This window comes from Pelodiscus sinensis, chromosome 9 (assembly GCF_052426305.1).
Source record: "Pelodiscus sinensis isolate ZL-2025 chromosome 9, ASM5242630v1, whole genome shotgun sequence".
NCBI lineage: Eukaryota > Metazoa > Chordata > Testudines > Trionychidae > Pelodiscus > Pelodiscus sinensis.
This window is the reverse complement of record NC_143060.1, coordinates 25,632,916-25,660,566: the sequence shown is the minus strand read 5'-3', so window position 1 is coordinate 25,660,566 and position 27,651 is coordinate 25,632,916. Positions and strand designations below refer to the sequence as shown.

The following is a 27,651-nucleotide window of genomic DNA, read 5'->3' as shown; positions in this document are numbered from 1 at the left end:
CTTTACTAGACCCACTAATTTGAACCCCGGAAGATCAACTGCAGCTGCTTCAATCTTATCTGTAGTGTAGACAAGACCTTACAGAATTAGGTCAAAGTAAGCTGTCTTATGTTGACCTAGCTCTCTCGTATAGACCAGGGCTAAGAGTATAGGCTTGGTCACTACTGTCATTTATGGGTATTTTGTTTTATAAAAAAGCTATTTGAATTAAAATGTAATTGTTGTGCTGAGTGACTCTTGGTCAAACATCTCATGCTAATTTTAAGATGATGTTATAAAGAAGACATCTTTAATTGCTATCCTAACATACTGCCGTCCTCTAAATTTATTCAGTTCTCATTCTGTTCCTTCTGAGACCGCCTGCCTCTGTCCTCTGTCAAAACATGCAGCATAAAATGGAAATGTCAGGAAAAAGAAAAGGGCTGTATCCATCCTAAAACTAGAAGAAATATATTAGTTCTGAAACATGTTACAAAATCTCCTGTCAGTACAATCTGACCCCAGTGTATTTAGTGGTCAGTGCTGCAGGGAAAAGTGTGTCTGTTAACACTCAAGTGGGTTGAGTAGGAGAGAGTAAAACTGGGTTGAATACAGCAATTTCACACCATCTCTTTGCTAATTTTTTTCTGAATGCAAATGCAACATGGAAAATATATTTGACACTGGCATTTACCACCTTCTTGGTGAACAGAGTAAATAACAGAGAACCATCAATTATTTATCAATTTTATTTTTCTCAGCAGGAAAACTGATGACAAAAATGAAAACTGCAACATAGTTATATTCAAAACTGTCCCTAAAACATGCACCATTCTTTTTCACTCACAAATGTATTCTCTTCTTTTCCTTTCCCTTCCAAAAACTGATAGATTGGAAATAAATGAAAAATCATGAATTTTAGTTTAGGGAATAAATCCCAATATAAGAGTTGTCTTCATAAATTTGGCAATGAGACTTTGAATGGGTATCTATCTGTGTGTGTACAGAGGAATTTAAGTGTCAGCTTTTGGAATGTTTTACCATATTAAGTGCAATACATATTAATATAAAAATATAGCCTTGTAAGGCTTTATATATTGTAAAAGTTACCAAGGTCCCTCACTGCAGTAAAAAACCCCTGTAGAATCTAGGATCAAGGACATGAATTGAGATAGCAGTAGCCTTCGCTTTCCATTTCCTAGATTTTTTTTTATTGTCATCCTTTTGGGGGACTAGATTGCTCATAAGTATGGCCATGACATGTAAACATGAAGTTACATAGAGGATGTATTTGTAATTTAAGGATTTCATAAGGGGTAGTTTGGATGGAGTTAAGTAAGAAAGGTATGCATAAGAGGAACTTGGCCACTGGGGGAGAGATAAGAGAGGACATTGCCTGCTCCACTATCTTATGTTTTCTGTGCTTTTATCATTTTTTTGTTCTCCATTTCTAACCCTCCCACCTCCCCACACACGTTCTGTCCCTTCCCCACTCTGTCAGTCTTCTCCCTCTTTCTCTCCACTCTTGAGCACTCCACATCCTGTGCCCCTTCCTGCTTCCCTCTTGCATTCACTCTGAGTCCTCAACATATTGTTGCTCAACATGGTGCAGCAGAGGTGAGCACAAGCATGGATACCAGCCAAGGGTGGGTCTGCTATACTATATACAGCCACCTGTATAGAGTAATACTGGTACAAATTAGTTGTCTGCAGGCTCATTATTCATAGCATTGTCCAGACTGACAGGACATGGATCTGATTCTGCCTACAGAGGGATAGAGTGGCCCGGTGCAGGCCCATCAATGAGGGGGCCAGAGGGGGCGGGAAGCAGATGGGATCCGGGGCTCTGGACCACTGCTGCCACAACTGCAGCAGTGTATGGTGCCTCAGGTCCTTTAAATTGCTGCTGGAGCACTGCTCCATGCAGCTCTGGGTGATGCTGAGGCTGGCTGCCTGCAGTCCTGCCCTTTTGACTGAGGCCCTGTCTGGGGGTGCAGAGATAAGGCAGGTTCCCCATCTGCCCTGATTCTGTGCGGCTCCCAGCAATTGGCCAGCAGGTTTCTGTGGCCCATAGGCACATGGGGGGGCCAAGAAGGCTCTGTGTGCTGACCCTGCTCTGAGCAGAGGTTCTGCATCTCCCATTGGCTGGGAACCGCAACATATGGGAGTAGAGGCAGTGCCTGTGGGCACAGGCTGCATGCAGAGCTCCTGTGACCTGCCAGCCATTTCTCGGGAGCTTCCATAGATAAGCGCTGCCCGAACTCTGCATTCCCTCCTGCATCCAACTGCCATTCAACCCTGAACCATTCCCTTACCCTGAACTCTTCGACCCCAACCCAGAGCCCCCCTTGTATCCCAAATTCCTCATCCCCAACTCCACCCAAGAGCCACTTTACATGTTCTATTTGGTTTCTTATCATGCTACTAACCAGATTTTTCACTGAGGGAATCGAGCAGAGTAGAGTATCATGAGTGCTCTGCTTAACGACAGTGTACCCCGCAGAAACACATTGCTAAAGGTAAATAGCTAACCATAGTTATAGTGGAGGATAAATGGGAAGTTAGTAATGGCACTATTGCATACTCAAATGGCATTTTTGCATGTGTGGGGTGGGAGCAGGGGTGCTTCTCTCAATAATTGGGTGAGCACATGTAACCACCACCAGGTAGATTTGAACTAGGGACCTCTGGAGCTGAGTATAGGAGCCCTCTGAGCTAAAAAGCTAGCTGGCTCCTAGCCCATGCTGTAGAGGTCTCTTGATCTTAACTGTTGCTGTGGTCTAGGAACCACTTGCATTGCTCAGTACCCACACTAGAGCTATGTCTACACTGGCAGGTTCTTGCGCCAGAAATATGCAAATGAGGCTAAGCGTGGAATATCGCCGAGCCTCATTTGCATATCTAATGAGCCGCCATTTTGCAGTAGAGGCTTTTGCGCAAGAAGGATCTGTCTACGCTGCCTCTTCTTGCTCAAGAAAAACCCTCTTGCGCAATGCCGTTATTCCTGAAAATAATCAGCGTAGCGGCATTGAGCAAGAGGGCTTTTCTTGAGCAAGAAGTGGCAGTGTAGACAGCTCCTTCAGGCGCAAGAACCTCTTCCGCAAAAATGGCCACTCATTAGATATGCAAATGAGGCTTTGATATTCCATGCTTAGCCTCATTTGCATATTTCTAGCGTAAGAACCTGCCAGTGTAGACATAGCCCAGGTATGTAGGTTACATACTTCCCCTAGATGAGGAAGGGCCTCCTGAGTTTCAGAGACCCAGTTGAGATCCCGGATGAGCCCCCACTTGTAACCGCCACCAGGCAGATTTGAATCTGGGACCTCTGGAGCTGAGTATGGGAGCCTCTACTCTCTGAGCTAAAAGCCAGTTGGCTCCTAGCCCATGCTGTAGCCGTCTCTTGATCTTAACTGTTGTTGTGGTCTAGGTACCACTTTCATTGCTCAGTAACCACACGAGGGCTATGTCTACACTGGCGGCTTCTTGCACAAGAACATCTTGCACAAGGGTACTTGTGCAAGAAGTCTTGAGCAAGAAAATGTTTACACTGCCATGTGCGAGCTGTGCTTTTGTGCGAGAGCACCCATGGCAGTGTGGACACTCTCTTGCGCAAAAAGGCTCTGATGGCCATTTTAGCCATAGGGCTTTCTTGCGCAAGTAATCCCTGCTGAGCGTCCACACTGCCCTCTTGCGCAAGAGCTCCTGCGCAAGAGCGCTTACTCCTGTTAAAAAAGAGCGTAGCTCTTATGCAAGAAGCCCTCTCTTACCACACCATATTGTAAATTTCCTTGTGCAAGAGCGGGCAGGCAGTGTGTACGCTCTGCGGATTCTTGAGCAAGAACAGCCATACTTGTGCAAGAAGCCGTGAGTGTAGACATAGCCTAGGTATGTGGGTTACACACACACACACAGAACTACTCCTGTTCCTGGTCTGTGAAGGGGAGAGCAAGAGAGCTCCTCACTCCACTGCTGCCCTGGGAGAGAGAACTGCTCCAGGCCTAAGGCAGAAGAAGTTCCACTGTGCCTGCTGCAGCTGTGGTCCTAGAGGAGTTTTGTGGAGTTTGCTCTCCCTTCCTACCCCCCATTCACTAGAAGAATTCTGCATCCCTCACCAGCATCCCTTCCCCCAGTGGTAACATTTTAATTTCTGCACATGCAAGGTGAATTTTTAAGGCATGCGCGCGCGCACACACACACACACACACACCCCTTAGTGCTGTGCTGTTCATCTATAGCTGGATGTCTCTTCTCCAGCTTGTAGTCAGCTATGTGTCAGAATCACACACACACACCCTTAGTGCTGTGCTGTTCATCTTTAGCTGGGTATCTCTTCCCCAGCTTGTAGTCAGGTATGTCAAAATCCCACAGGCACAAACCAGAAGGTGCTTTTAAGTTTCTTCACCTTTAATTTAGTGTTATTCAGTTGCATGGGGTAGCCCAGTTCTAGGATGCATGTGTAGGATTAGGATAAAAGGTTGCAATGTTGTGATCCATGACCTGTAATAAAAGATCAGGTGGCGGTGGGGGAGTTTTTGTTTTACTGATATCTAAACCAGGAGACAATATTTGAACTGTTGGCTATATGGGGTTATATGTTAAGTATGGATGAATTAGATCCCTCTCAAGTTCTAATACCAAATGTAATTGTAAAACAGTAGAGTCATTTGAAACATGTATTCAAGTTAAACAAGAAATGAAAATGACAAATGTAAATAGAAACCAATATCAAATTAGATGATAACCTTTTCAGGGGAGAGACCTGTGTACAGTGCGGAGTTGCAGTGGCATCCTGTTCTTGACAGAGGACTTTGGGCCCTGCTACTATATTAATTAGAACATAAGAATTCTTTGATTCCAAGGCCAGAAGGGGCCATTAGATGTAGTCTGACTTCTTGTATAATACAGGCCATAACATTTCAATATAACAACCAAAGTTGCAAAATGTTTTCTCAAATATGAGAGTTGTAGAAGTTTAAGTTAAGGTTCCATATACTAGGAACTGCCTATTTTGGAAATGTTTTCATAAGCCAATTTTTGTTTTAGGGATATCACAGGCATTGTTGAATTTGTGGATGCCAGTAAAGAAACATGTAAACAATTTGGACTGTGGCTCCATAAACAATCCACATTTCTTCACTGCTGCAGCTAATCTTTCCAAGCAATATTTAATAAAATTATCCGATTTTTACGGAATATTAAATGTTGTTCACAAAATAGAGTGCCTGACACAGTACAAGTAGTATCTATATTTTCTGTATGCCTTCACTGAACTTCTCAGAACCAGTAATCAGAAGCAAACCTATTAAATTAAATTAAATAGATGTCCTCCGCTGCCATCTGATGGACTGCAAATAAATGGTTCGGTTCAGATTCTTTTTAGACACCACCTGTGCAGGGTTTAACTGTTTGGCATAATGTGACTGGTAACCTACCCAGTACCCATGCAAAACATGTTGGTATCTACAAGAAGTTTATGATGGGAACTTTAAATGACAAGCCTCTGAGACTATGGATTTCAATCTGTGGTCCATGGACCGCTGCAGGTCCTGAGACTCTGATTTCCAAAGGATCCACACCACAATTCAGGTTTTTATTGGGGGGGCGGGGAGGGGGGTTGCACATGGTGCTCAAACCAGGGTTTTTTGCCACCCCAAGCAAAAATTTTTTTGGCTGCCCCCTCCCCCCCTTTTTGTTTGCTTTTACACATTTGCACTTTTCAATTTTTGTTTTTGTTTTTGTCCCAGCATTTTAGCCCTATAAATAGCAAATATCATTTTAATAATTTTTTTCCATAAAGGCAAAGGCGCTTCAAGTAAACTCCCCCTCCCCTTTCACTCATTGCTGGATCACAACAGCCTTTTCCCTGCCCTGTCCAGCCCCTCCCTATGGACAAGCACCCCTCACTCATAGACTCATAGACCTTAAGGTCAGAGGGGACCATTATGATCATCTAGTCTGACCCCCTGCACAGTGCAGGCCACAGAATCTCACCCACCCCTTCCTAGAATAATCCTCTCACCTATATCTCAGATATTGAAGCCTTCAAATACTCTGAAGACCCCAATATGCAGAGAATCCTCCAGCTGTGATCTGTACCCCATGCTACAGAGAAAGGAGAAAAACCTCCAGAGTCTCTGCCAATCTACCCTGGAGGAAAATTTCTTCCTGACCCCAAATATGGCGATCAGCTAAACCCTGAGCATGTGGGCAAGACTCACCAGCCAGACACCCAGAAAGTTCTCTATAGTAACTCCTATCATCCCCTCCATTGACCTATTTACCACTGATAATGAATGGTCAATTAGTTACCAAGATCATGTTATCTCATCAAACCATCCCCTTCATAAACCCCTTTGAGAGACCGCTCCCTGCCAGCCACCTGCACACAGGGGGAGCAGGGTGCAGGGACAGTGCAGAGCTGGGGGGCACGGGGAACAGGAGGAGCAGGGTTCACCGTGGAGAATCGGAGGCGCAGAGCCAGAGGAGCATGGGGACTGAAGGACATAGGAGGGCTGGGGGTCTGGGGTGCGCAGAGCCAGAGGGGTGTGGGGAATAGTGTGGGGCTACAGGGGTGGTACGGGGAATGGGAGGCGCAGAGCCAGAGGAATGCAGGGACTGGGGGGATTGGAGTGCAGGGGACACATGGGGAATGGGAGAACAGGAGGGGCAGAGGAATTGGGGTCCAGGGGCAGTGAAGGCAATGGGGGGCACAGACCCAGAGAGGCGCAAGGAAAAGGGGCTGCAGGGTGCAGAGGGGGCACAGAGCCAGAGGGACATGGGGACCGGGGTGCAGGGGCAGCGCAGGGAATGGGTGGCGCAGAGCCAGAGAGTCGCAGGGAACAGGGAGAGCAGGGGGACCGGGGAGCAGGGTGCAGGACACAAGGATGGCACGGGGAACGAGTGATGTGGAGCCAGAGGGGCGCGGAGCGGGGCGGGCACAGCAAGCCAGGCAGCTGGCAGGGAGCGGTCTCTCACTGGCAAAGGGGTCTGGGGCCATGGCAGGACTGGAGCCAGTGGGGCGGGGTGGAGCCTGGCCGCGCTGCACTCCGCAGCCAGCTCCTGGGGACACGCAGCCAGAGCCGAGCTCCTGTGACCCTTTAAAATCAGCGGTGTGGGGCAGGCAGGGCTGCGCATTGCCGGGGGCGGCTGCTCACCTGGAAATGCTGCCCCTGGAAATGTGCCGCCCCAAGCACATGCTTGATTTGCTGGTGCCTAGAGCCAGCCCTGGCTCAAACAGAACTAGTTTGAAATTAAGTATATGGCTATAAAGGATAAATTATTTCTATTAATTAACACATCCCAAGGTGTCTTTTCCACCTTTTTACAAATTGCAGAGATAGTGAAGGAGAAGCTATATTTTATTCTGACAAGGTTAGATTTGTTAAGTGTTGAAAACCTTTCTGTTCAACTTAAAGCCACAGTTGAGTGACTTATATTTTAAGCATGACATTTTCTTATTATTTTTATAATGTATTCTTCCCTGGGTTTACTGGGCCACAGTTCCACACTATACCATCATGAGGGTAGGGAAATTTGGTACACGTATCTGATTATAAATGACATTACCATGTATTGGAAGCTTGTTAGTGCTTCCCCCTCCCCAATCCCTGAATCTCTAAGGCTACATCTAGACCAGGGGTGGCCAACCCGTTACAGGCAAAGACCCAAAATAGTTGTGAATATAGTGCAAAGAGTTGGGGGGGGAGTTGTCGAGCAAAAAAAAAAAAAAAGGCCTGGCCTTTTAAGAAACACGTTTAGAGGCTTTTTGGCCACATCAGTTCCCCGCCAGCTGACGCCATCTTAAAAATGCCATTTTTAATGGCCACGCTGGACGGTCCCCCTGCCCCGGTGAGCACAGGGAGCAAAGAGGTGGGGGCCATTTCCAGGGGCACAGGGGTGGCTTCACGAGCCGCAGGGCGGCTTCACGAGCCACACCTGGAAGGGAGAGGGAAGAGCCGTGGGTTGACCACGACTGGTCTAGACAGTGGGGCTATTTTGGGATACCAAAAATAGCAATTCCGTGTCTTTAAATATGCCTGTTATTTCGAAATATCTTTTCAAATAACGGGCATGGTGTCCTAGCCCTCATTTCAGGAGGGTTAAGGGACTTGTCGGAATAGCGCTCTATTTCACACAGTGCCAAATTTCTAAATAAAATTTAAATAAGCTATGCGATTTGTGTAGCTTATTTCAAGTTAAGGGGACTGTGTAGATGCATCCTAAAGGAATTAGTTGGTGAAGTCTGCTGGAGAATATGAGCAGCAGACTCGGTAATTGGAATGGAAGAAAGGCCTTAAAGATGATAGGCACCCAAGAGAAAATATTGTTCAGTCCACATGGTTATGGAATGTTAAGGAAAGGCCACTGTCATTCAGTGATTTATCGGGTATTCTTAAACTCAGAAAGGTGCATCTGCTAACAGTAGGTGGATAGATTTAGCACCTCTCCTGATCAGGCCATAGACCAGTGGTGAACATGCTACCTAGTTTCACAATGCTAAATGCTAGTTTTCTCCCAGACACTAAATCGAACTTTTTTACTGATGTTTTGGTCTGCTTTCTCAAATGAACTGGGTTTTTTTTAATGGTCTCAGTGTGTCTCACTAACAAAGGCAGTTGATTATGGCGCACAGAAGGCTAGCCAAACTGCATTTATAAGAAGCTCAGTAATCCATTCTGTGCTTATTTAGGAATAAAGTTTTATTCTCCTACCAATATCATTTTGAGATATTTTAATTGGTTACTAAATATAGCCTCGAATTCAGTGCTGTTAGGTGCCCTCTTCACTTGGTGCAAAACCACAAAGTTCTCCTAATCTGCAGTTTTTCTTCCAATTAATAGACTATTTTCTTGTGTGAAATGCATTGTCTTCTTTCCATCCAGATTTTCTTTAAATTGCAGCAAGGGAATATCTCTAATGTCATAGCATATTTTTGAAACTGCTATTGCATAACTGAATCATATGACTACTTTGGAACTCTCTCTCATTTCAGAGTTGATTTGAAGTATTCCCCTATACTCCTTGGTTATTTTTCCTTCCTCTTTTATGTAGTTTCTTTTATGTCGTTTTTTTCCCCCCATATGTTCATACTGGAGAGTCTTTTTTTTTCTCATGCATTCCTCTATGCTTAGTGGTGTTCCTTGTTATCTCTTCAAGGACGCAATTTCTCGTTGATGTGGTTTCTAGTTCTTGCTGTGCTTGAAAGCAACTTTACATTTAAAACCCACAGTCCAGCTGACTGATGATCGTAAAACTGAGCTACTTGGCTTTTTGGCATATTTAACTTGGTAACATGTTTGACATTCATGAACACATTTTCCTTGTTTGTAAATGAATGTCTCTTAGTGATTCACTCTTAGGATCATGGTACTTCAAAGAAAAGTTGAGGTCTTGTAAGAAAGAGGACTCCCAGCTTGGTAATCGGGAACAAAACTTCACCGTGTTCTGTCAACAACAAAGTGGGCAGGGTCTACCAGAAAGGCTTTCATATGTAATTTTTTTTTCCTGCCTGCCTATCCCCTAGTAAATTCCACTAGTTGTGATTTAATTTCATTTCCACTATAGCGATGGACTCCTCTTTCCTTCCCTACCATTATGCTCTAGGAAAATGGCAATTTCCTTTTTTTAAAGACTTTTTCTGTTCTTCTTTTACTTATTTCTAGCATACTTGGGAAAGATCATTTCAAGGTGAAGCCAAAGACTAATTCTTAGAATATCCAGGTTCTGTCCTTATCTCTACCTCAGTTTTCCCATATGTAAAATAGGAACAATAGTTCTGAACTACTTGTACTTATAAGGTTTGTAAAGCACTATTGAGATGCTGTAGAAGTGCAAATATTTTATCATCCAAGGTTCAGACCTTGGCCTGGAACCTTCTGTGCCGCAGAATTTTACTTGCTGCCTCTGCAACGGCAGATGGTCTCACCCTACACATCTGCTACTTCCTAGATTTAAATTAGAGCTACTTCCTAGATTTAAATTTGGGTACTAGACCAAACAAAGAAAAAAAATCCAGTTTGATCTTAACTGGAACAATTTTTTTCAATATTTTTTATCAAATTGAAAAAACCCCAAAATAATTTTGAGTCAACAGCGATTTGACCTTTTAGGTGTTCTCACCCTTATTTGTGAAAGGTTTTTGTATATTGACCACATTTCAAATAAATGTTGTTTTTAAGTGCTCAAAATGAATAGTTTTGACTTTTTTTCTAACAAAAAGTATCCATTTTTGTGTGTGTGGGGCATACAAGCTGGGTCATGCCCTCAAGTGAGAGACAAGCCACAAAGAGGCAATCGGCCATTTTAGATTCATAGCCCATTTTGGGGCGGCTATTCTAAACTGAAAACAAGTAACTAGATATCATTACCAGTGTTAATCCTTAAAATTAAAACCCTTACATGTTTGAGCTGGGTAGTTAAAGGATGAAGAGACTGTATCAGGAAAGACACAGCATGAGGATAAATAGTTTTACACGTGACTACATGAAGGAATGTTCTTGCTAAACTTATTGCCTTAGTTCTTTTACTACTAATTTAATAAGGATTTGTAAACAGCAGTTGAAAGCTAGAGAGTGCTGTCTTTAGGGCTCTACAAAACCTTTGTCCTTTTGTTACACTTTAGTTGGCAGCGTGTAGTGCCTAGGCATGCTGTTGTTAAGTAAAGACAACATAACTCCCATATCAATAAATAAATACATAACATCTAATTTTTAGACTCAGTTTGCTCTCTTTTGATTCTCCCGTTTTCTTTTGTTTCATAGATTTTAAAACCATTATGATAATCTAATCTGACTTTCTTGCCAAACAGAACCTCGACCATTAATTTCTGCATAAAGTCTATAACTTGTGTTCGATCTACTGCATGTCTTTTAAAAATATAACCAATCTTGATTTAATGATTTCAAGTGGTGAAGAATGTACCACAGCAATAGGTAAGTTGTTTTAACAGTTAATTACCTATAGGCTATGTCTACACTGGCATGATTTTCCGAAAATGCTTTTAACGGAAAACTTTTCCGTTAAAAGCATTTTCGGAAAAGCACATCTAGATTGGCAGGATGCTTTTCCGCAAAAGCACTTTTTGCGGAAAAGCGTCCGTGGCCAATCTAGACGCGGTTTTCCGCAAAAAAGCCCCATCGCCATTTTCGCAATCGGGGCTTTTTTGTGGAAAACACTACTGTGCTGTTTACACTGGCCCTTTTGCACAAAAGTCTTACGGAAAAAGATTTTTGCCCAAACGGGCGCAGCATAGTATTTCCGGAAAAGCACTGATGATCTTACATGAGATCGTCAGTGCTTTTCCAGAAATTCAAGCGGCCAGTGTAGACAGCTGGCAAGTTTTTCCGCAAAATTATCTGATTTTGCGGAAAAACTTGCCAGTCTAGACACAGCCATAGTGTTATTCTCCCCACCCCCATTTCCAGTCTGAATTTGTCTAGCATCAGGTTCCACTCAACAGATCACATTAAACTTTTTTCTGCTAAATTGAAGAGTTATCGTCTATGCAAAATCTTGTCCCCACATGGATGCACTGTCACTTTTTGTCCTCTTCTTGGATAAAGTAAATAGATTGCAATCTGAAATCTCTCACTGTACAACATGTTTTTCTGGAGTTTGAATAATTCTCGTAGCTCTTTTCTGAAACCTTTCCAATGTGTCAATATTCTTTTTGAAATGTGGCCACCAAAACTGGACACAGTTTTCTTGTAATGGGCTCATTAATGCCCTTTACTCTACAACACACTTGTTCTCTCCTCTGATCCCATTAAAACGCCACCGGTATTTTCCTTAACACATAGGTCATAGTCCCCAAGAGAGGTGTCTAGAGTCAGTTATATTTCAGTATGCTTATAGCACTGATTTGAATCTAGAGGGAACTCCTGGCCCCATTGAAACCAATGGAAAAACTCCCATTAATTTCAATGGAACCACGATTTCATCTCAAAACACTGTCTTCCTGCATCCTACTTACCTGACTGCACTAATAAAGTAGACAGGAGTTGTTTCTTCTTTTTATCGGTGTAACCATCTAGAAAATAAACTTAGGACCATATGATCTGTGAAAGGCTTTCAAGATCATTAGATTTACAGGCAGATTTGGTGATGGTTTTTATTATAGCTTCAGACAGAAAATCTGTCTCTAGACTAAAATGCTGTTTTTAATATACACTGCAACAGTTATCCAAGTTGGGTTTAACAGTCAGACACCTTTTGGTTGATCTAGACTGTGAAAAATTACTGAGCCATCAGAATATGAAATATGTTATTACCTTCTGATAAGATCTAACAACTTACTATTTTGTTAGAATTTATATCAGCTCAGTCCCAGACTCTTCTGGGAAATGAATCTTCGTTTGGTGCATTGTGCTGTATAAGGTTTATACAGCTTTCAGCATCCCGAAGTTAATCTTTCGGGATGTATTTAATATTTAATACTTAGTAGTTGCTGAGAAAATGCAGTTTTTGACATCCATTTCAGTCTGCTGATGAGTAGCACAGACATAAACATAAAATAGAGAGGAAATTATATGCCTTGGACTCATGATCATTACAATATTTTATTAGAATTGCCTCCAATTTTTTAAACATCTCAGAAAATATAAAGGCAAATGTTAGCAATAGAAGAGAAGATTGCATGGAGTGTCTGTGTCGCAGCCTCTGTGTCTGGAAACTTAGATTTCAGTCATGAAATTAGGTCACAAGTCAAATTAATTCCATGGTCTTACCCTATATAGTTCTCATGAACACTTATTCACATTACACAAAATGCTGCACTTCAGCACAGTGGGCAAACTCTGCTCAAAAGAGGCTTCCTAATGGAGTAAATGGGGTCTGGCAAGTCAAGAATGTATTTGCAGAGTTGTGGGAGGAACCTTGTACAAAGCATAGCCATATTATAGTTGGCTGTAGCCAACTCTTTTCAGTTCTCCTCTTCACTGAAGCTAGGTCTACACTACAAAGAAAAGCTACAAACTGCAATTTGTGTATCTTTTTCTGCTTTTCTTTCAAAAGAGACTTTTTCCAAAATTTGGCCCATTTACATGGGGCCAAATTTTGGAAAAACTTCCTCTTTCAGCATATCCCTTCTTCCTCATACAATGAGGATTACAGGGATGGCAAAAGAACGCATCTGCTTTTTCGGAAATTGTTCCAAAAAAGCGGACGTGTTCCAGTCTAGACATAGCCTGAGCATTAAAATTGCACATACATTAGAACAGGGCTACTCAACTTTGGAAGCCCCAGAACCCCCAATGATACTCACAGCACATGCTGAGGGCCGCAACTTAAGTGTGGTTGCATATACATGCAAATATGAATGCAAATATAGGCAAATAGCTTCTTTCACACTGATGGGCATGAATACAAAGATTAAGGCAAGACTATACAACAGTCCCCATTTAAGTCAGTTCTGCTGATATTAATAAAATGCAATATTTACCAGATTTCCACCCGATCTTATTCCTACTTCCTACTTATTCCTACTTATTCCTACTTCGAAGTAGGAATAAGATCCTCCGGAAAAGGGCGCTTTTTCCGGAGGATCGGGGCCAGTGTAGACGCTCTTTTCCGGCTTTTCTAAAAGCCGGAAAAAAGCGGCGGACATTTTTATTTAAATGCCGCGGGGGATATTTAAATCCCCCGCGGATTTCCCTATTACGATAGCTGAAATTGACATGCCCCTTCCGGAAAAGGGGCCAGTGTAGACGTAGCCCATGAGTATATGCTTCATATGTAAGCAGGGACTGTAAATTATTAAGGATCACATTTTACCCCTAGTCTGTGTCTACATTGGCAAGATTTTGTGCAAAAGTGACTGCTTTTGCGCAAAATCTTGCCACCTGTCTACACTGGCCGCGAGTACTTGCGCAAGAACACTGAAGTTCTAATGTATAAAATCAGTGCTTCTTGCGCAAATACTCTGACATGTCCGCTCAGGATTAAGCCCTCTTGTGCAACTGTTCTTGTGTAAGAGGCCAGTGTAGAGAGGCACCGTTAATTTCTTGTGCAAGAAAGCCCGATGGCTAAAATGTCCATTGGAGCTTTCTTGCGCAAGAGAGCGTCTACACTGGCATGGATGCTTTTGCACAAAAGCACATCTTTTGCGCTAAAGCACATGCCAGTGTAGACGCTCCCTTGCACAAATATTTTAACGCAAAAACTCTTGCATTAAATGTATTTGCGCAAAATCTTGCCAGTGTAGATGTAGCCCTAGTGTAAAATAAACTAACAATAGAGACAATAGTTTTGTGGCAAAACATGAACAAATAAATGCTTTAGGTCTTAACCCTTTCTGTACATTTATTTGTGTAGACAGATGCATATGACTATACTACACACACACACACTCCCCTACAAAATTGCACTGAAAATAATATTGAATTATAATATCATTTTCCAGAGGGGTGGAGTCATTCCCATTCAATGAGTCTTGTTTCCTTATTTATCTCTAATTTATTTTAAATATAAGAACATATCTTGAGCATGTATTTCTGATGTGCTCAGATTAAAAAACTAATTGAAACAAGCTAAAAGCTCCCTGTCCCCAGAATAACACTCCAACTGGTAGATTAATCCAGGGAGTGTTTGAAGTGGTACTGTGATTTCAGTCCTCAGTCTTTCTTTGCATAATGACTTCAGGCTTGATCCTCAGCTGGTGTAAATCAGTTTCTCTTTATTGACTTCAGCTTTAAGTTGATTTCCACCAGCTGAGTTGTTGGCACAGTGATTATTTTCGGATGTTTACAGATCCAATAAACAGTATGAGAACCTCAGAGAGCTATTCAGAATTTTCATAAATACTGTATTTCACATTTGGGAGGGGGGAGTCCAGTCCAGTTGAGGGGAGTGTCATCGCCTACTTTTTAATCTTGAGTACCTCAAAATACTTTGCTGGTTTTTACTCCCAACTGCAGTGCTCACAACCAGCCAATCTGCACACACGGATAGTCTGTGTGTTAGTTCGGCATCTCTGATCTCATCAGCAGTTCTGCAGTACCACTCTGGCTTCCCACAGCATTGGTTGCTATTTTCTGTGTGACCCTGTGACAGGGCGTTCGCCCTGCACTGGCCCTTTAAGAGCAAACCCCGGCCAGAAGCAGGGTCTGGGAGTTTGGCCCCAGCTGAGGCCATGTTAGATGATTGGGGCCCAGCTGGGAACCATATAAAATGATGGGCTGCTGCTCCTGTGGGAGGGCAGTGAGAGCCTGGCTGCTGGGGGAGAAGGAGGCTCCCTGGAGCCAGGGCAGGGCAGGGCAGGGCAGGGCAGGGCAGGGCAAGGCTAGGCTAGGCTAGGCTAGGCTAGGCTAGGCTAGGCTAGGCTAGGCTAGGCTAGGCTAGGCTAGGGGAGCTCTGGCCAAACAAACCCCCAGACTGCGGGGCCTGAAGAAAGGCCTGCTGAGGAAACAACAACCCCCGGAAGGGGGGCTTAGAGACTGCTGTGGGCACTGCCGGAGGGCAGTGTCCTGAAGAGGATGCCGTGGCCGGAAGAAAAGAGAGGAAACACCACTGGAGGGAAGGTACCCTGACACCAGACGTAGCTAATTCCGTGGACAGTTGGAAGGGGGTGCTATGGTGGTGAGTGAACCCCCTCACAGACCCCAACATACTTCCTGTCACAGATTTTTCTAAAATTGTTTGCTTAGCAGTGTCCAGTCCTCTCTTGGACAGGTCAGAAAAATAATATGGTTGGTTTGTTCCTCTAAAGACACAAAAATACATGGCAATTTATTAACTTAAGTAGGGCTAAATACACTCCTCCCTTTAAACCTCACACTGAGTTGGTTCATAGTAGGGATATAATAGTGTAGTCGATTAACCAATTAACTGATAAGCAAAAGCTTATAGGTTAATGCTATACTAAATGCATTTCCCTCCCCCACACACTTGCCAGTACATTTTTTAGCAGGTGGGTCAGCAGCTTGGCTCAGTTCTGGCTCAGGCAGGATCCAGGAGCTCAGACCCTCCTCCTTCCCCCTTCGACAGAGGCTGCTGCCACCTCACGCTGCTGCCTTTTTATCAGAGGTAGCAGCACTGGGTGACAGGCAACTGGTTCACAAGGGGAGCTGGCTTTTAAACTGGCTCCCTTCATGGGCCATCTCTCACTTGGCACCCTGCGCTGCTGCCTCTGATACAGTGGCTGCCAGCCCCGCTCCTGGGGACTAGAATAGTCAACTAACCGATAACAATTCATGAGGTTACTCAACTATTCAATTAACCAATATTTAACATCCCTAGTTTATAGTAAAATAAAATACAAGTTAAGTGATGCAGAATAAAAGGAATGAAGTTGGAAAGGGTTGCTAAAAACTAAAAGTCAATCTAGCAATCTTCTTCCAAATCATGTCTGGCTTTCTCCTTTTCCACAAAAGCACAACAATCTGGCTTCTCTTTTTTTCTTAGACGAAAAGCCTTTGCCTAAGCAAGTTTCTCACCTCTGTTCTATTCTAGAGACTTCAACTCCACCTTGGTGGATCCATCTTTCTCAGCTTGCAAGACCTCTGGCGTATTATGTCTGTGCAGTGACAGTGCCAAAAATGGCTTCTGTAACTTCTTTATATCTTCCAAGGTTCAAAGAAATGGTGTTAAGAGGCAGGATGACCTCATGTTGTTTTTTCCTTCTTGTGGGTTTCCCATCCTTCTGAATGATTTCTGTGTAAATGGAGCTTCCATTGTTTCTGATTCCCTTGTGCTTAATTTATAAAAGAGACTGATAGCTGGCACATTCCCTCTTGTATGGATAGACTATATAGCTTAATACCAATGAGAATCCATAATTCCTTATATAATGTTAATATGTATAGTTCACAATTATATGAATTGTCCATGTGACATTAGAAAGGATCTCACTCACTGTACACCAGAGATGGTTAACCTAGAGCCCGTGCACTCCATTGGGGTTCTATGTGTAGCTCTTGAGACATTTTATTTACCATTGCCCATGTATAGGGTTGTCAGATTCCACTAGTTTCCGTCCGCATAGTTTTTTCCCTACTAGTATTGTAAAATGACACACATGTAAAGCAAGAGCATGTGAAGTTAGGTGCATGCTGATTGATTGCACACAACATAGACCATGAAAGCCGTGCGTTCCCAAGGCATCCAATCAAAATGCTGCTATGGTTCAATGAGCACACCCCACAAACTCTGGGTAGGCAAGCTCAGTTAGCAAAACTACTCTGTCCTAGAAAACAGTCTTGGCTGAGACAATCTTGCGGTCCACTGAGATGGAGGGTCAGTCATGTGGCCCACTCACTAGCCTACATTGCCCATCATGGCTGTATACTTTTATGATATAGTGATATTATATACAATTGGATGATTCAGTTGTTTATCGTTTGAGATTCAGCACCCTGTCTTTAGAGACAACCAAGCCTTTGAAATGGATTCTTCTAAAAAAGTAAAACCCAGACCAACCTCTCTCTTGATGGGTGTAGACCAGTCTTTCTCAATCTTTTGATACCAGGGACACAGTTTGCTATGTTTCTAAACTTTGTCTGGCAAATCTCAGGGACTGGTGCTGATCCATAGATGGATCATTGAGAAACACTGGTGTAGACAACATACTGCCTTCTCTCTCCCTTTTGTCAGGTTTGCCTCCACTTCTCAGTACTGCTTAAATTAAGGTAAACATAGTTTCCTTTGTTTAGGGTAGAGCTGTTTAAAAATTCCCCCTCACATATCTGATTTGTATGCATTTTTATTGCAGTTTCTTACATGTGGCTGAGATAATATCTGAAGAAGAGCCGTGTAAGCTCAAAAGCTTGTGTCTCTCATCAATAGAAATGGTTCAATTAAAGATATTACCTCGCCCATCTTGTTTTCTAAATTCCTGGTTGAACTCATTTTAGTTGTAGTTTGAACAGGCCTATTGTGCACATACAACACACACGTGAATATTAATGATCAGTGAAGTACTAGTTTTCAGTAGGGATGTTAGCGTGTAGTTGTTACATGGTTAACCGATAAGTCTGGGATTATTAGTTAATCATAACAAGTACACACAACTCCCCCCTTATTGCCTCTGTATTAGAGGCCAGCTAGGGGTGGGGGTAGGTGGGAGCTGGTGCTGGCTCCTGCAGAGCTCACTGCCCAAATGTCCAAAGGACCACATCTGCACTGGAGTGGCATGTACATGTGTGGAGGCCTATTGACTGTTCTATTCGAGGGCCCAGAATTGCTGTGAGCAGGTCTGACTCCTGTGAAGTGTTTGTAGCAACAAAGGAAGTAACTTATAATGGAAAAGTCTTATTTATGTGCATTAGCATAAAATCATGAGTAATAAAGGTTTTAAGAATAGCTGTTAAGAAATGATGTAATGTTTCAGGCCAGAATCATGCATTTTTTTGTGTCATGACTCTGCCACTATCAAGAATCTGATATAAGTCACAGGCAGGTGACGTTTATAAAACACAGCATTGCATCATAACAATGATTGGTACCTAGTTACAGAGTCAAGGCCAACTATCACTTATGTTGGATATCCACATCCAATCCCCTTCCTATTTTCCCCACTGCTAGATGGGTGTGTGTGTGTGGTGTGTGTGTGTGTGTGTGTGTGTGTGTGTGTGCGCGCGCGCGCTAGATGGGTGTGTGTGTGTGTGTGGTTCTGTTCTTAGCCAGCTCCCTTTTTTATCTTTGCCCCCTTTCTCTAGGTCTTGTCCATCCACACAGCTTCAACCAGCAACTTTACACCAGTGACTCTCAAATCAGTCTTGCTACTCCTGACCTCTGTTGTCTGTTTGCTCTCATATCTCAACTTGTTTTTCTGACTGTCTGAAAACTTGAGTTCTTTAAATCTGTGCATTCATTGGAGCAAGGCCTGTGTTTTCTGCTGTGATTAGAAAGTGCTGAGCAGTTTATGGGTGCTTCTGAAATAGCCACAAGATCACTGAAATTTATCTATCTTCCTCAAGGGTCAGGCTGAAGGGGAAAAAAACATAACTGTTCGTCATTTCCTCCTGAGCTCGATCTACAACACAAACTCTGCTGATACCATTATTGGACCTAACCAAGTGAGTTATAAGATCAAGAACACATATTCCTGCACATCCAGAAATATAATTTATGCTATAATGTGCCGAAAGTGTCCGTCTGCTATGTACATTGGACAAACATCTCAGACACTTCGCCAAAGGATTAATGCCCACAAAACAGATATCAGACAAGGTCACAAAGAAAAAACAGTCTCTTGACATTTTAACCAGAAAAGACACTCTCTCAATGACTTAACCACCTGCATTCTGCTACAAAGACCTTTTACATCTGCACTTGAAAGGGAATCCTCTGAACTGTCATTCATGTTAAAATTCGACACTCTCCGGGAAGGACTGAACAAACACTCAAACTATCTTACCCATTACCAAGATAGCTTCCCCAATTATCACCTCTAATACCATTAGCTCACAGACATCCCACTCTCCCCACCTCTAATATCATCAATTCACAGACACTTACCTTCCTTCCTCCCCCCCCCCCCGCATCCCTCTCCTGTTCTGAAATGTGATTTGTCCTTTTCATATGTGTTCCTTTTTTTTAATTGTATCCTTTGGTATATATGGTTGTGACTGTTTTCTTCCACTATTTGATCTGAGGAAGTGGGTCTGGCCCATGAAAGCTCATCATCTGATAAACCATCTTGTTAGTCTTTTAAGTGCTACATTGTCCTTCATTTTGCTTCTGCCCACTTGTGACTCTATAATGAGGCCCTGCCCTTTGCAGATTATGCTGATCTTCATGGTAGGATTGTCTCACCTCTGCCTTGAGAACTGTGGTCAGTTTAAATGTCAACATTGTTATCATCAAGCTTCACAGCAGTCTGGAGCAAAGGAGTGCCGGCAAGAAACATCATTTCTTAGTGCTAATGAAATTTTAAGCAGTGCTTATGTCTTGGGCAGCATGCTGGGATTTTTATTGATATAGTACGTTATCCACCTCACTGAGAAGAATGGGCAGTTCCACTTTTTTTAGACTCCTGTTGCAGGCTCTTCACATCACTTCACTGGCTTACTTCTGGTTCACATTTTGCAGATTTTCTTCACAACCATAAAATCTGAAGTAAGAATCTAGTGTTTAGGCTGATTGACTAACAAAGCACCTTTTGCGTTAAAACCTCATCAGTTCCTTTCTCATGGACGTTCTATTCTCCGCAGTAGGAGCGGTAGGCTCAAAAGACATCTCTGAACCTGCAAACAACTCGCATATTTATTCAGTTTTGATGAATAGTGCCCATTGGCCTGGCCACCCTGTCTGTCTCGTAAAAGTGTATCTCTTATCAGTGGCCTCAGTGCTTCCAGGAGCGTGAAGTCTGCTCCCCAGCCTTAGCTGAGTGCCAGTTGACTCTTAGAGTATGCAGTAGAGGCACACATGGCTTTAGCCTCTAAGGTCACAGGTTCTATCACACCTGCCAAAGGCTCAGATCCATCAGCTTTACAAAAGTACCAGACATACAGTTTACCTCCATTTCAGCTGAAATGATCACTCAGTTCAGGCTACAATCAAGTGGGGGATCTTGACTTCTATTCATAGCACTAGACAATAAAACAAAGATTATTTTTCCTACAGTGTAATTTCTTAGTGGGATTACAAAACATAGGCATCAATCCTGGAGAGCATTCTGTGTGAGTAGACCCCTGCACTCAGGCAGATCTCCATTACCTTAAAAGTGTTCACAAAAGGATGATGTTTCCCAGGGCTGGCTTTAGGCTGATTCGCCTGATTCCCTCAAATCGGGCCCCGCTCCCTAAAGCCAGAAGTGTACTGGCGTACCAAGTGCACTGCGGGAGAGGGCATCGGCCCCAGAGGAGGAGCGTGGCGGCTTCTCCGTGCCGTGGGAGGGAGAGTTGGCCCCGGGGCTTGGTGGGAAGATGGGACTCTACCCTGTAGCTGGGGATTTAAAGGGGCTGTGACTTTTTTTTTTTTGTTCAACAAAAAATCTGGTTGCCGGGGCCCTGTCGAAACTGTTTGAATTGGACCCCGCACTTCCTAAAGCCGGCCCTGATATTTCCTATTGTCTATATTGCTGCACATACATTGTAAGCTCTCTGGGGCAGAGGCTGTCTCTTTGGTAAGTTTGCACAGTGCCTAGCACAATGGGATGCAGGTCTGTAGGTGCTATTGTAATACAACTCTAATATTAAGAATAATGGTTTCTTGCTAGTACAACATTTTGGACAGAATTGCACGAGACATTATGAACTGTAGAATTGGAGGATGAAGCCATCAGAAGCATGTAGTCCCCCAGAAAAAAACAAATCATGAAATGCATGGTTTGTTAGTGAATAAGTGCTTCCTCTCTCATACAAATTATGCTATCAATATTGAGTATCATTATTTATTTATCTGTATTTTATTAACACCCCCTACGTACTAGACACGTTACTATCCTCCATGAAGACACAGAAATAAAGTGTTTTCTTACTATGTGCTGCCACATATGATGAAGTGAGTAAACCAATCCATTTCTGAAAGGTGATAGAAAGCAAAGCAATACCCATAAACTAAACAAAATGACAACAGTAGGCAATAAAATCTAGCATGGGAGCCAGAAATGTGCACTTATCAAATGAGATTATTTTATTACTTCACCTGGTTAAAATGAATCTGATGGTCTTATCAGCAATTTATTTCTGTGGAGACAGCAATGTTCAAGCAGAAGAGTTCGGCTAACAACGAAACTTGGACAAGATCTTGGAGTACACCCGAACTGCAAAGAGGCAAAAGAAGATTGCAAATTTCAAATACAGCCATGCTTTCACACACACTTTCATACTGACCAGTGCATTTTAGTTCATGACACAACAGAATCATTATAAATATTGTCTCTGTGCATTATCACACTCTGATACAACACCCAGTTGTCTGTGCAGTCATTGCTGCTGGAAAAAAGGTTTGGATACAGTTTTTGGGGGGTTGAAAATTGGTTGTTTTTCCTGTTGTAATTTTTGTGTTGTGTATCCCACAAGGATAGTGGGTACTTTTTTTGTTTGTTAATCTTTATATGTGAATGTACAGCTATATTAAAAAAACTCAGCAGTTATATCCATGTGAAAGAATGCAGAGGCCAAAAGATAAATTGCATTTATCACACACTCTCTCCTCAACATAACTGCCCCATGATCCATCTTCCCTAGCATTTATTCTAATATTTCACCCCCTGGGCCGCGTCCCGCAATTTCCTTGTCTTAAATACAACAACAAAATCAGCTTGTCACCAAAATATGTATATTTTCCCTTAAATGTGAGCATTTCTGCAAAACCAGGTCAAAGCCCAGCACAGGCAGTATTCAGTCCTGGTTACAACAAATCAATGTAATCTCCCTCTATCTTGTGACTCTTCTGGGCCAGAAATGGGAGCCACATCCTTTTGGGGAGGGGAGATTCCCACCATTCCATTTGCTCCAGTTCTGAAAAAACGCAGTGACATTAAGAGAATAATATGGTACATGTGGAAGACTTAATTAAGGTCATTTGATGAGGTGTTTTGTTTTAGTATTTTCTCCTGCTGAGACCTTGGATTTCTAAGGTAAAACCCTGTCCTCACAACGTCAACAGGACTTTTGCCACTGACTTACATGAAGCCAGGGTTTTACTCCTAGTAACAAAGAAAGGCAGCTGGCTGCACAGGCAAAAGGATGCAAGAAATAGTCCCAATAGATTACTATAACACTCTCCAAGTATAGTTTCTGTGCAACTATTATAATTATTTTATATTTATATTATGGCAGCACCCAGAGGCCAGGATTGGTTGTGCTAAGCACTATAAAATCTGTGACCTATCTAGCTCAGAAAGTGGTGTGAGGAGGTAGAAACATTTGACACTTGAGTAACTGTACAATGTTAAGGGATGAGCTGGCACACATGTGTATAGCCTTAGATCATGCATAATCATAAATACCATGTGTCCACAAGGACTCTGACAAAACAAAAGACCTAAAGTATTGCAGTGTCTTACTTCTCCTATATTTTTACTTGAAGCATCTTTTATTAAACACTGCACCATTTAACAGCCACTCTGCTAGCGTGAGAAACTGAGCCTGAGTGTCAGAATTGGTGTGAAACAGATGTCACCCTTGTATTTTAAAAGGTTTAGTGCTTCTCCTGGGTTAAGCGAAGGAAGCAGGTGAGCCTATTTCCATTCATTATTTATCCATTTTGTGAAAGCAAATACTATTTAGCTCTTCAGAGTGAAGCTTTTCTCGTAACTGTAACATGCTGTCATTTATCCTCTGGGCAGATACTCATTACAGGGCTTGAGAAAAGCTTCATCTGTGACAACTGCAGCAAACAATAGCTTAAAGCAGGGGTTCTCAGTCAGAGCGATAGGGCTCCCCAGGAGGCTATGAACTGGTCTTAGAGGGGTCTGCCAAAATAAACCGCAGAGCAGGGCCATCGTTCAATCACTGGGGCCCAGGACAGAAAGCTGAATCTTGAGCCCTGCTCCTTGGGGCTGAAGTTGAAGCCCAAGCCCCACTCCTCAGGCTGAAGCCAGAATAACTTAGGATTTGTCTACATTAACCCCCATCTTGTCTGCAGTAAGGTTGGCGGGGGCTGCTCACCTGTTGACACCAACTACTCTTTTTGTCCTGGTGGATTAATGGAGTCGATGGGAGAGCACTCACAGATCAATTTATTGCATCTAAACAGGTGCAATAAATTGACGACCGGTGGATATATTGCTGTAGTGTCGATCCCAGTGTAGTTGGAGACAAGCCCGTAGGTTTATGGGCCCCCTGTAAAATAAAGTGCTGGGCCATTGCTTTGCTTGCTACCCCCTTATGCCAGCATTGGCTTTTAATCTACAGAAAATCAGTTGTGGACATAGGTAGGCTGTGGAATTTTTATAGCATGTTGTGGGCAGGCCTCAGACGGGCAAAAACTCTGAGTCTTCTGGCTTAAAGGACAAGTAGGTCTTCACTGTCAATTCTTTCATAAGAACAGCCATACTGGGTCAGACCAAGGGTCCATCTAGGCCACTATCCTCTCTGCTGACGGTGGCCAATACCAGATGCCCTAGAGGGAGGGAACACAGCAGGTAACCCTCACATGATCCCTCCCCTGTCACCCAAAATTAGATATTTTCAGTTTAACAAACTCAACTTCATTAGTTTACCTCAACATAATCGCCTAGTCATACTGACCTGGAACCTTCGACTCCTTCACCGCATTAGAATTCTAATGCTGAAATTATTTCTCTGTGGGGAGACAAATGGGTCATTCACTCTTAGTTCCATTTTCTCACCTGGAAATAACTTCTCTTCAAGTTTTCCAGTTGTTTAACAGTTGTGTGAACTTTTCCCCCCTTCCCAATCATTGGGATCTGGATCTTTATTCTCTTCTTTCGAACCCATAATTGTCCCCCTATCTTTCATATTTTTCAAATTGTCTTTTCTAATGGGAATTATTTTGGCCAGAAGAGTCAGAGAGCCATAAACCCTTATATCTAATACTCCCTTCTTAATTTTTAAATATAGTATTTCTGGGCTTTCACCAGTCATGTATATGGCAGCTGAATGATGGGACTTTTATAAAACTCTGGTGAGATTTCTTCAGTCATTTGGGGTGGGGGAGGGAATTGGGCAGGGTTGTTGGAACAAATCGAATAGTTAGCATACTGAGAGCCCTTGAATCAAACTGTAAGTCCTGTGCATGATGGAAAACACTTCAAGCCTTGGGTTGCACCCCAAACGCTCCTAATTGCAGCGCCTTATATTTCAGAGTGAATCCTTCCTCCACACGCACTTTATTCACTTGACAAGAGAAGCTCTAATTTATCTTTTCTGTATGGGACTGTGGCAAAAATAGATGTTGAAACTCAAAACTCAGCCTGGCAATACCTCTCATTGAAGAATAGTGCCTCTTCTTATCTTGAAAAAATGTTTTTAATTTACCAGAGTTAGTTTGTAATTGTATCCTGAACCTGTGCAATAGACAATTTTGTTCAATATATAGATACATACAATAAATATCAAGACATTAAAGAGTACCACTAATTAAGCATACACGTGTCAAAACAAACTCACCATAAGGGTCCAATCTTCTTCTTGACCTTGTCCAGTGTTGGCTTCAATGAAACTGTTGCTTTACACCAGTGGCAGCTGCTACCTGTTTGGATCTTAATTCACATCTGCTAGTGTTGACTCCTAGGTCAGTTTGGAAGTGTTTTGTTTGGTGGCGCAAGTTTATTAAGAAGTGGAAGCTAGATAAATTCAGACTAGCTAGACCATTAAATATCTGTGCCTTATTTCTAAGTAGCTATTGTGAAAATTTAGGTTGGATTGTGATGGATTCTCCATCATTGACAGTTTTTAAACCAAGATTAGATGTTTTTTCTAAAAGGCATGGTAAATGTCAAATAGGAATTAATTCAGGAAAGTCCTGTGGAATATGTAATACAGAAGGTTAGATTATATGAGATCTGTGGTCCCTTCTGACCATATAATGCATGAATCAATCATTTACAAGGAGGAGTCATTTTGCACACCTTTCTAATTCTTTAAAATGTTCCCTTCTCTCTAGGCACTGTACGGATGTTCTGTGCTGTGTAATCTTCATAGTCGTCATTCTGGGTTACATTGCATTAGGAATTCTGGGTAAGTAAACACAGGTACACTAGTGGTATCTCTTGCAGGGGTGAATAAATAAGTGAGTCATTATTTTTAATTGAAAAGTCCATTTAGCTTTATAATCAACAAACAGTGTCTTTCCTAGAAGAAAATCATGAATGATCTGCTCAGATTAAATGTCTGTTATTATCAGGGAAAGGTTGAAAACAATGTGTTTATTTATGGAAAAACCCAAAGTAAAATATATTCAGGTAAAAATCCCATGGTTCATATTTTCCTGTCATAAACTATAATTGAGACAGGAAAATTCTGGCACTTGTTACTCGTCAAAACACAAATGCTAGAGAAAAATATTCCTTTTCTTAAGAGGTTTTGCATTCTTTAAAATATTAGAGAGAGAATCTATGGGAGCAATGAATGGAGCATGAAATGAGATTATTTCATTTAATTGTGGGACACAGAGAAGTTTGCTTCTCAGGATATTCCTTAGTGACCATTTTAGTTTGCTTGTCTGAAAGAACTTCACTGAGTGTCTAAATGAGTGAGGGCAAATGCCAACTACCATGAAAGTACTGTCACTGCATGTTTGCATATTTGGCTGAACTTAATTTCCTAATAAAAGGCCATATGGCCCTGGCTTGCACACAAAAAATGTAATTAATCTTTTAACTCCGTATTAGTATTTTCTCTGCAATACAAAGCCAAAGCCAAACTTGCTATATGTGGTGTCAGATGACAATAAGTACAGGCAGTCCCCGGGTTACATGGATCCGACTTACGTCGGATCCCTACTTACAAACGGGGTGAGGCAACCCCGCACTAGCTGCGCCACCCCCCCAGCAGACCGCCGAGACGCGCCGCGGTCCCGCCGCCCGCGTCCTCCGCAGCGAGAAAAGCCGCTCCGCGTCTCCCTGGTCTGCAGGACTGAGGGAAGTGAGGTGTGGAAGAATAAAACTGAGCTCTGGAGAAATGTTTGGCTAGAGTTTCCCCTACAATATGTACCAGTTCCGACTTACATACAAATTCAACTTAAGAACAAACCTACAGTCCCTATCTTGTACGTAACCCAGGGACTTCCTGTATGGCTGATTTTGCACAACTAGTAGAAATCAGTAAGAAAACAGGAATGTACATCAACTTCTCATTAGAATATACTACTGGCACAGCATCCCAAAAGTCATAATTTGTACTGTGTCTCATCAGCACACTCTCTCTCTCTCTCTCTCTCTCTCTCTCTCTCTCTCTCTCTCTCTCTCTCTCTCTCTCTCTCACTTCACCCTGTAGTATTTAAGCTAGTGGTGGGCAATAAAACAGCAGCAGTTCACCAGCATTAGCCCTTGGTGGGCCTCTACCGCTGTATTTATCTGCATCTCGGCTGATTCAAGCAATTGCAGCTCCCATTGGCCAGGAATGGCAATCCATGGCCACTGGGAGCTGTGATCTCTAGTACCTGTGGAGATGCAGGTAAATACGGCTGAATGGAACCCTGGCAGACCGGATCCAGCCCACAAGCCAGTATTTGGCCACTCCTGATTTAAACACTGAACAAATTTTCCTTCTTCTCGCTCCAGGTGCTCTTATGTATGTGTTATTTTTTCCTTTATTCACACATACATGTTGTCCTTTCATGGAACACCATGCTTTTAGTAAAGAGGAAAGGAAATAAAGTGAATATACTTGAAAGCAATAGCTCTCTAGGAGATCATTGCAGTTAAAAGTAGTACCACGCGCTGACCCCATAACAGGCAGCTGGGGTCTAGTGGATAGAGTATGATGCTGGCAAGCAGGAGACCCACATTCCACTAATGAGTGTCACTAAGTTGCAATGTCAGGCAAATACTGCAACTTCTCCGTGCCTCTGTTTCCCTGTGTGTAAAACTGAGAGAACACCTAGCTTTAAAGTGCTTTCAGATTTGTGGAAGAATAAATATCTGTATATTGGCAAAGTGTAAACTAATAAACTATTATTATAGGTCCTGTGCCTGTGTGCCATACATGGACCCAGTACTTTAATGAGTTCATTAGCTGTGGGGTTCTCCTTGGGGACAGTAGTGGGTATAAGATGAGGGAGAAGACTGTCACATTCAGATGAGTTTATCTTCAGTCCTTT

The 27,651-nt window shown here is 42.6% G+C and overlaps 1 protein-coding gene across 3 annotated transcripts in view; it reads left to right on the top strand.

Moving 5' to 3' along the window:
* SLC44A5 (solute carrier family 44 member 5) overlaps nucleotides 1-27,651 on the top strand; it is a 234,804-nt gene that overhangs the window by 145,106 nt on the left and 62,047 nt on the right. For all 3 annotated transcript variants that reach the window (XM_006130408.5, XM_075936275.2, XM_006130407.5), the window contains exon 3: nucleotides 25,495-25,568. In XM_006130408.5, the coding sequence (XP_006130470.1) occupies nucleotides 25,495-25,568 (74 nt within the window). The remainder of the gene's footprint in view (nucleotides 1-25,494; nucleotides 25,569-27,651) is intronic.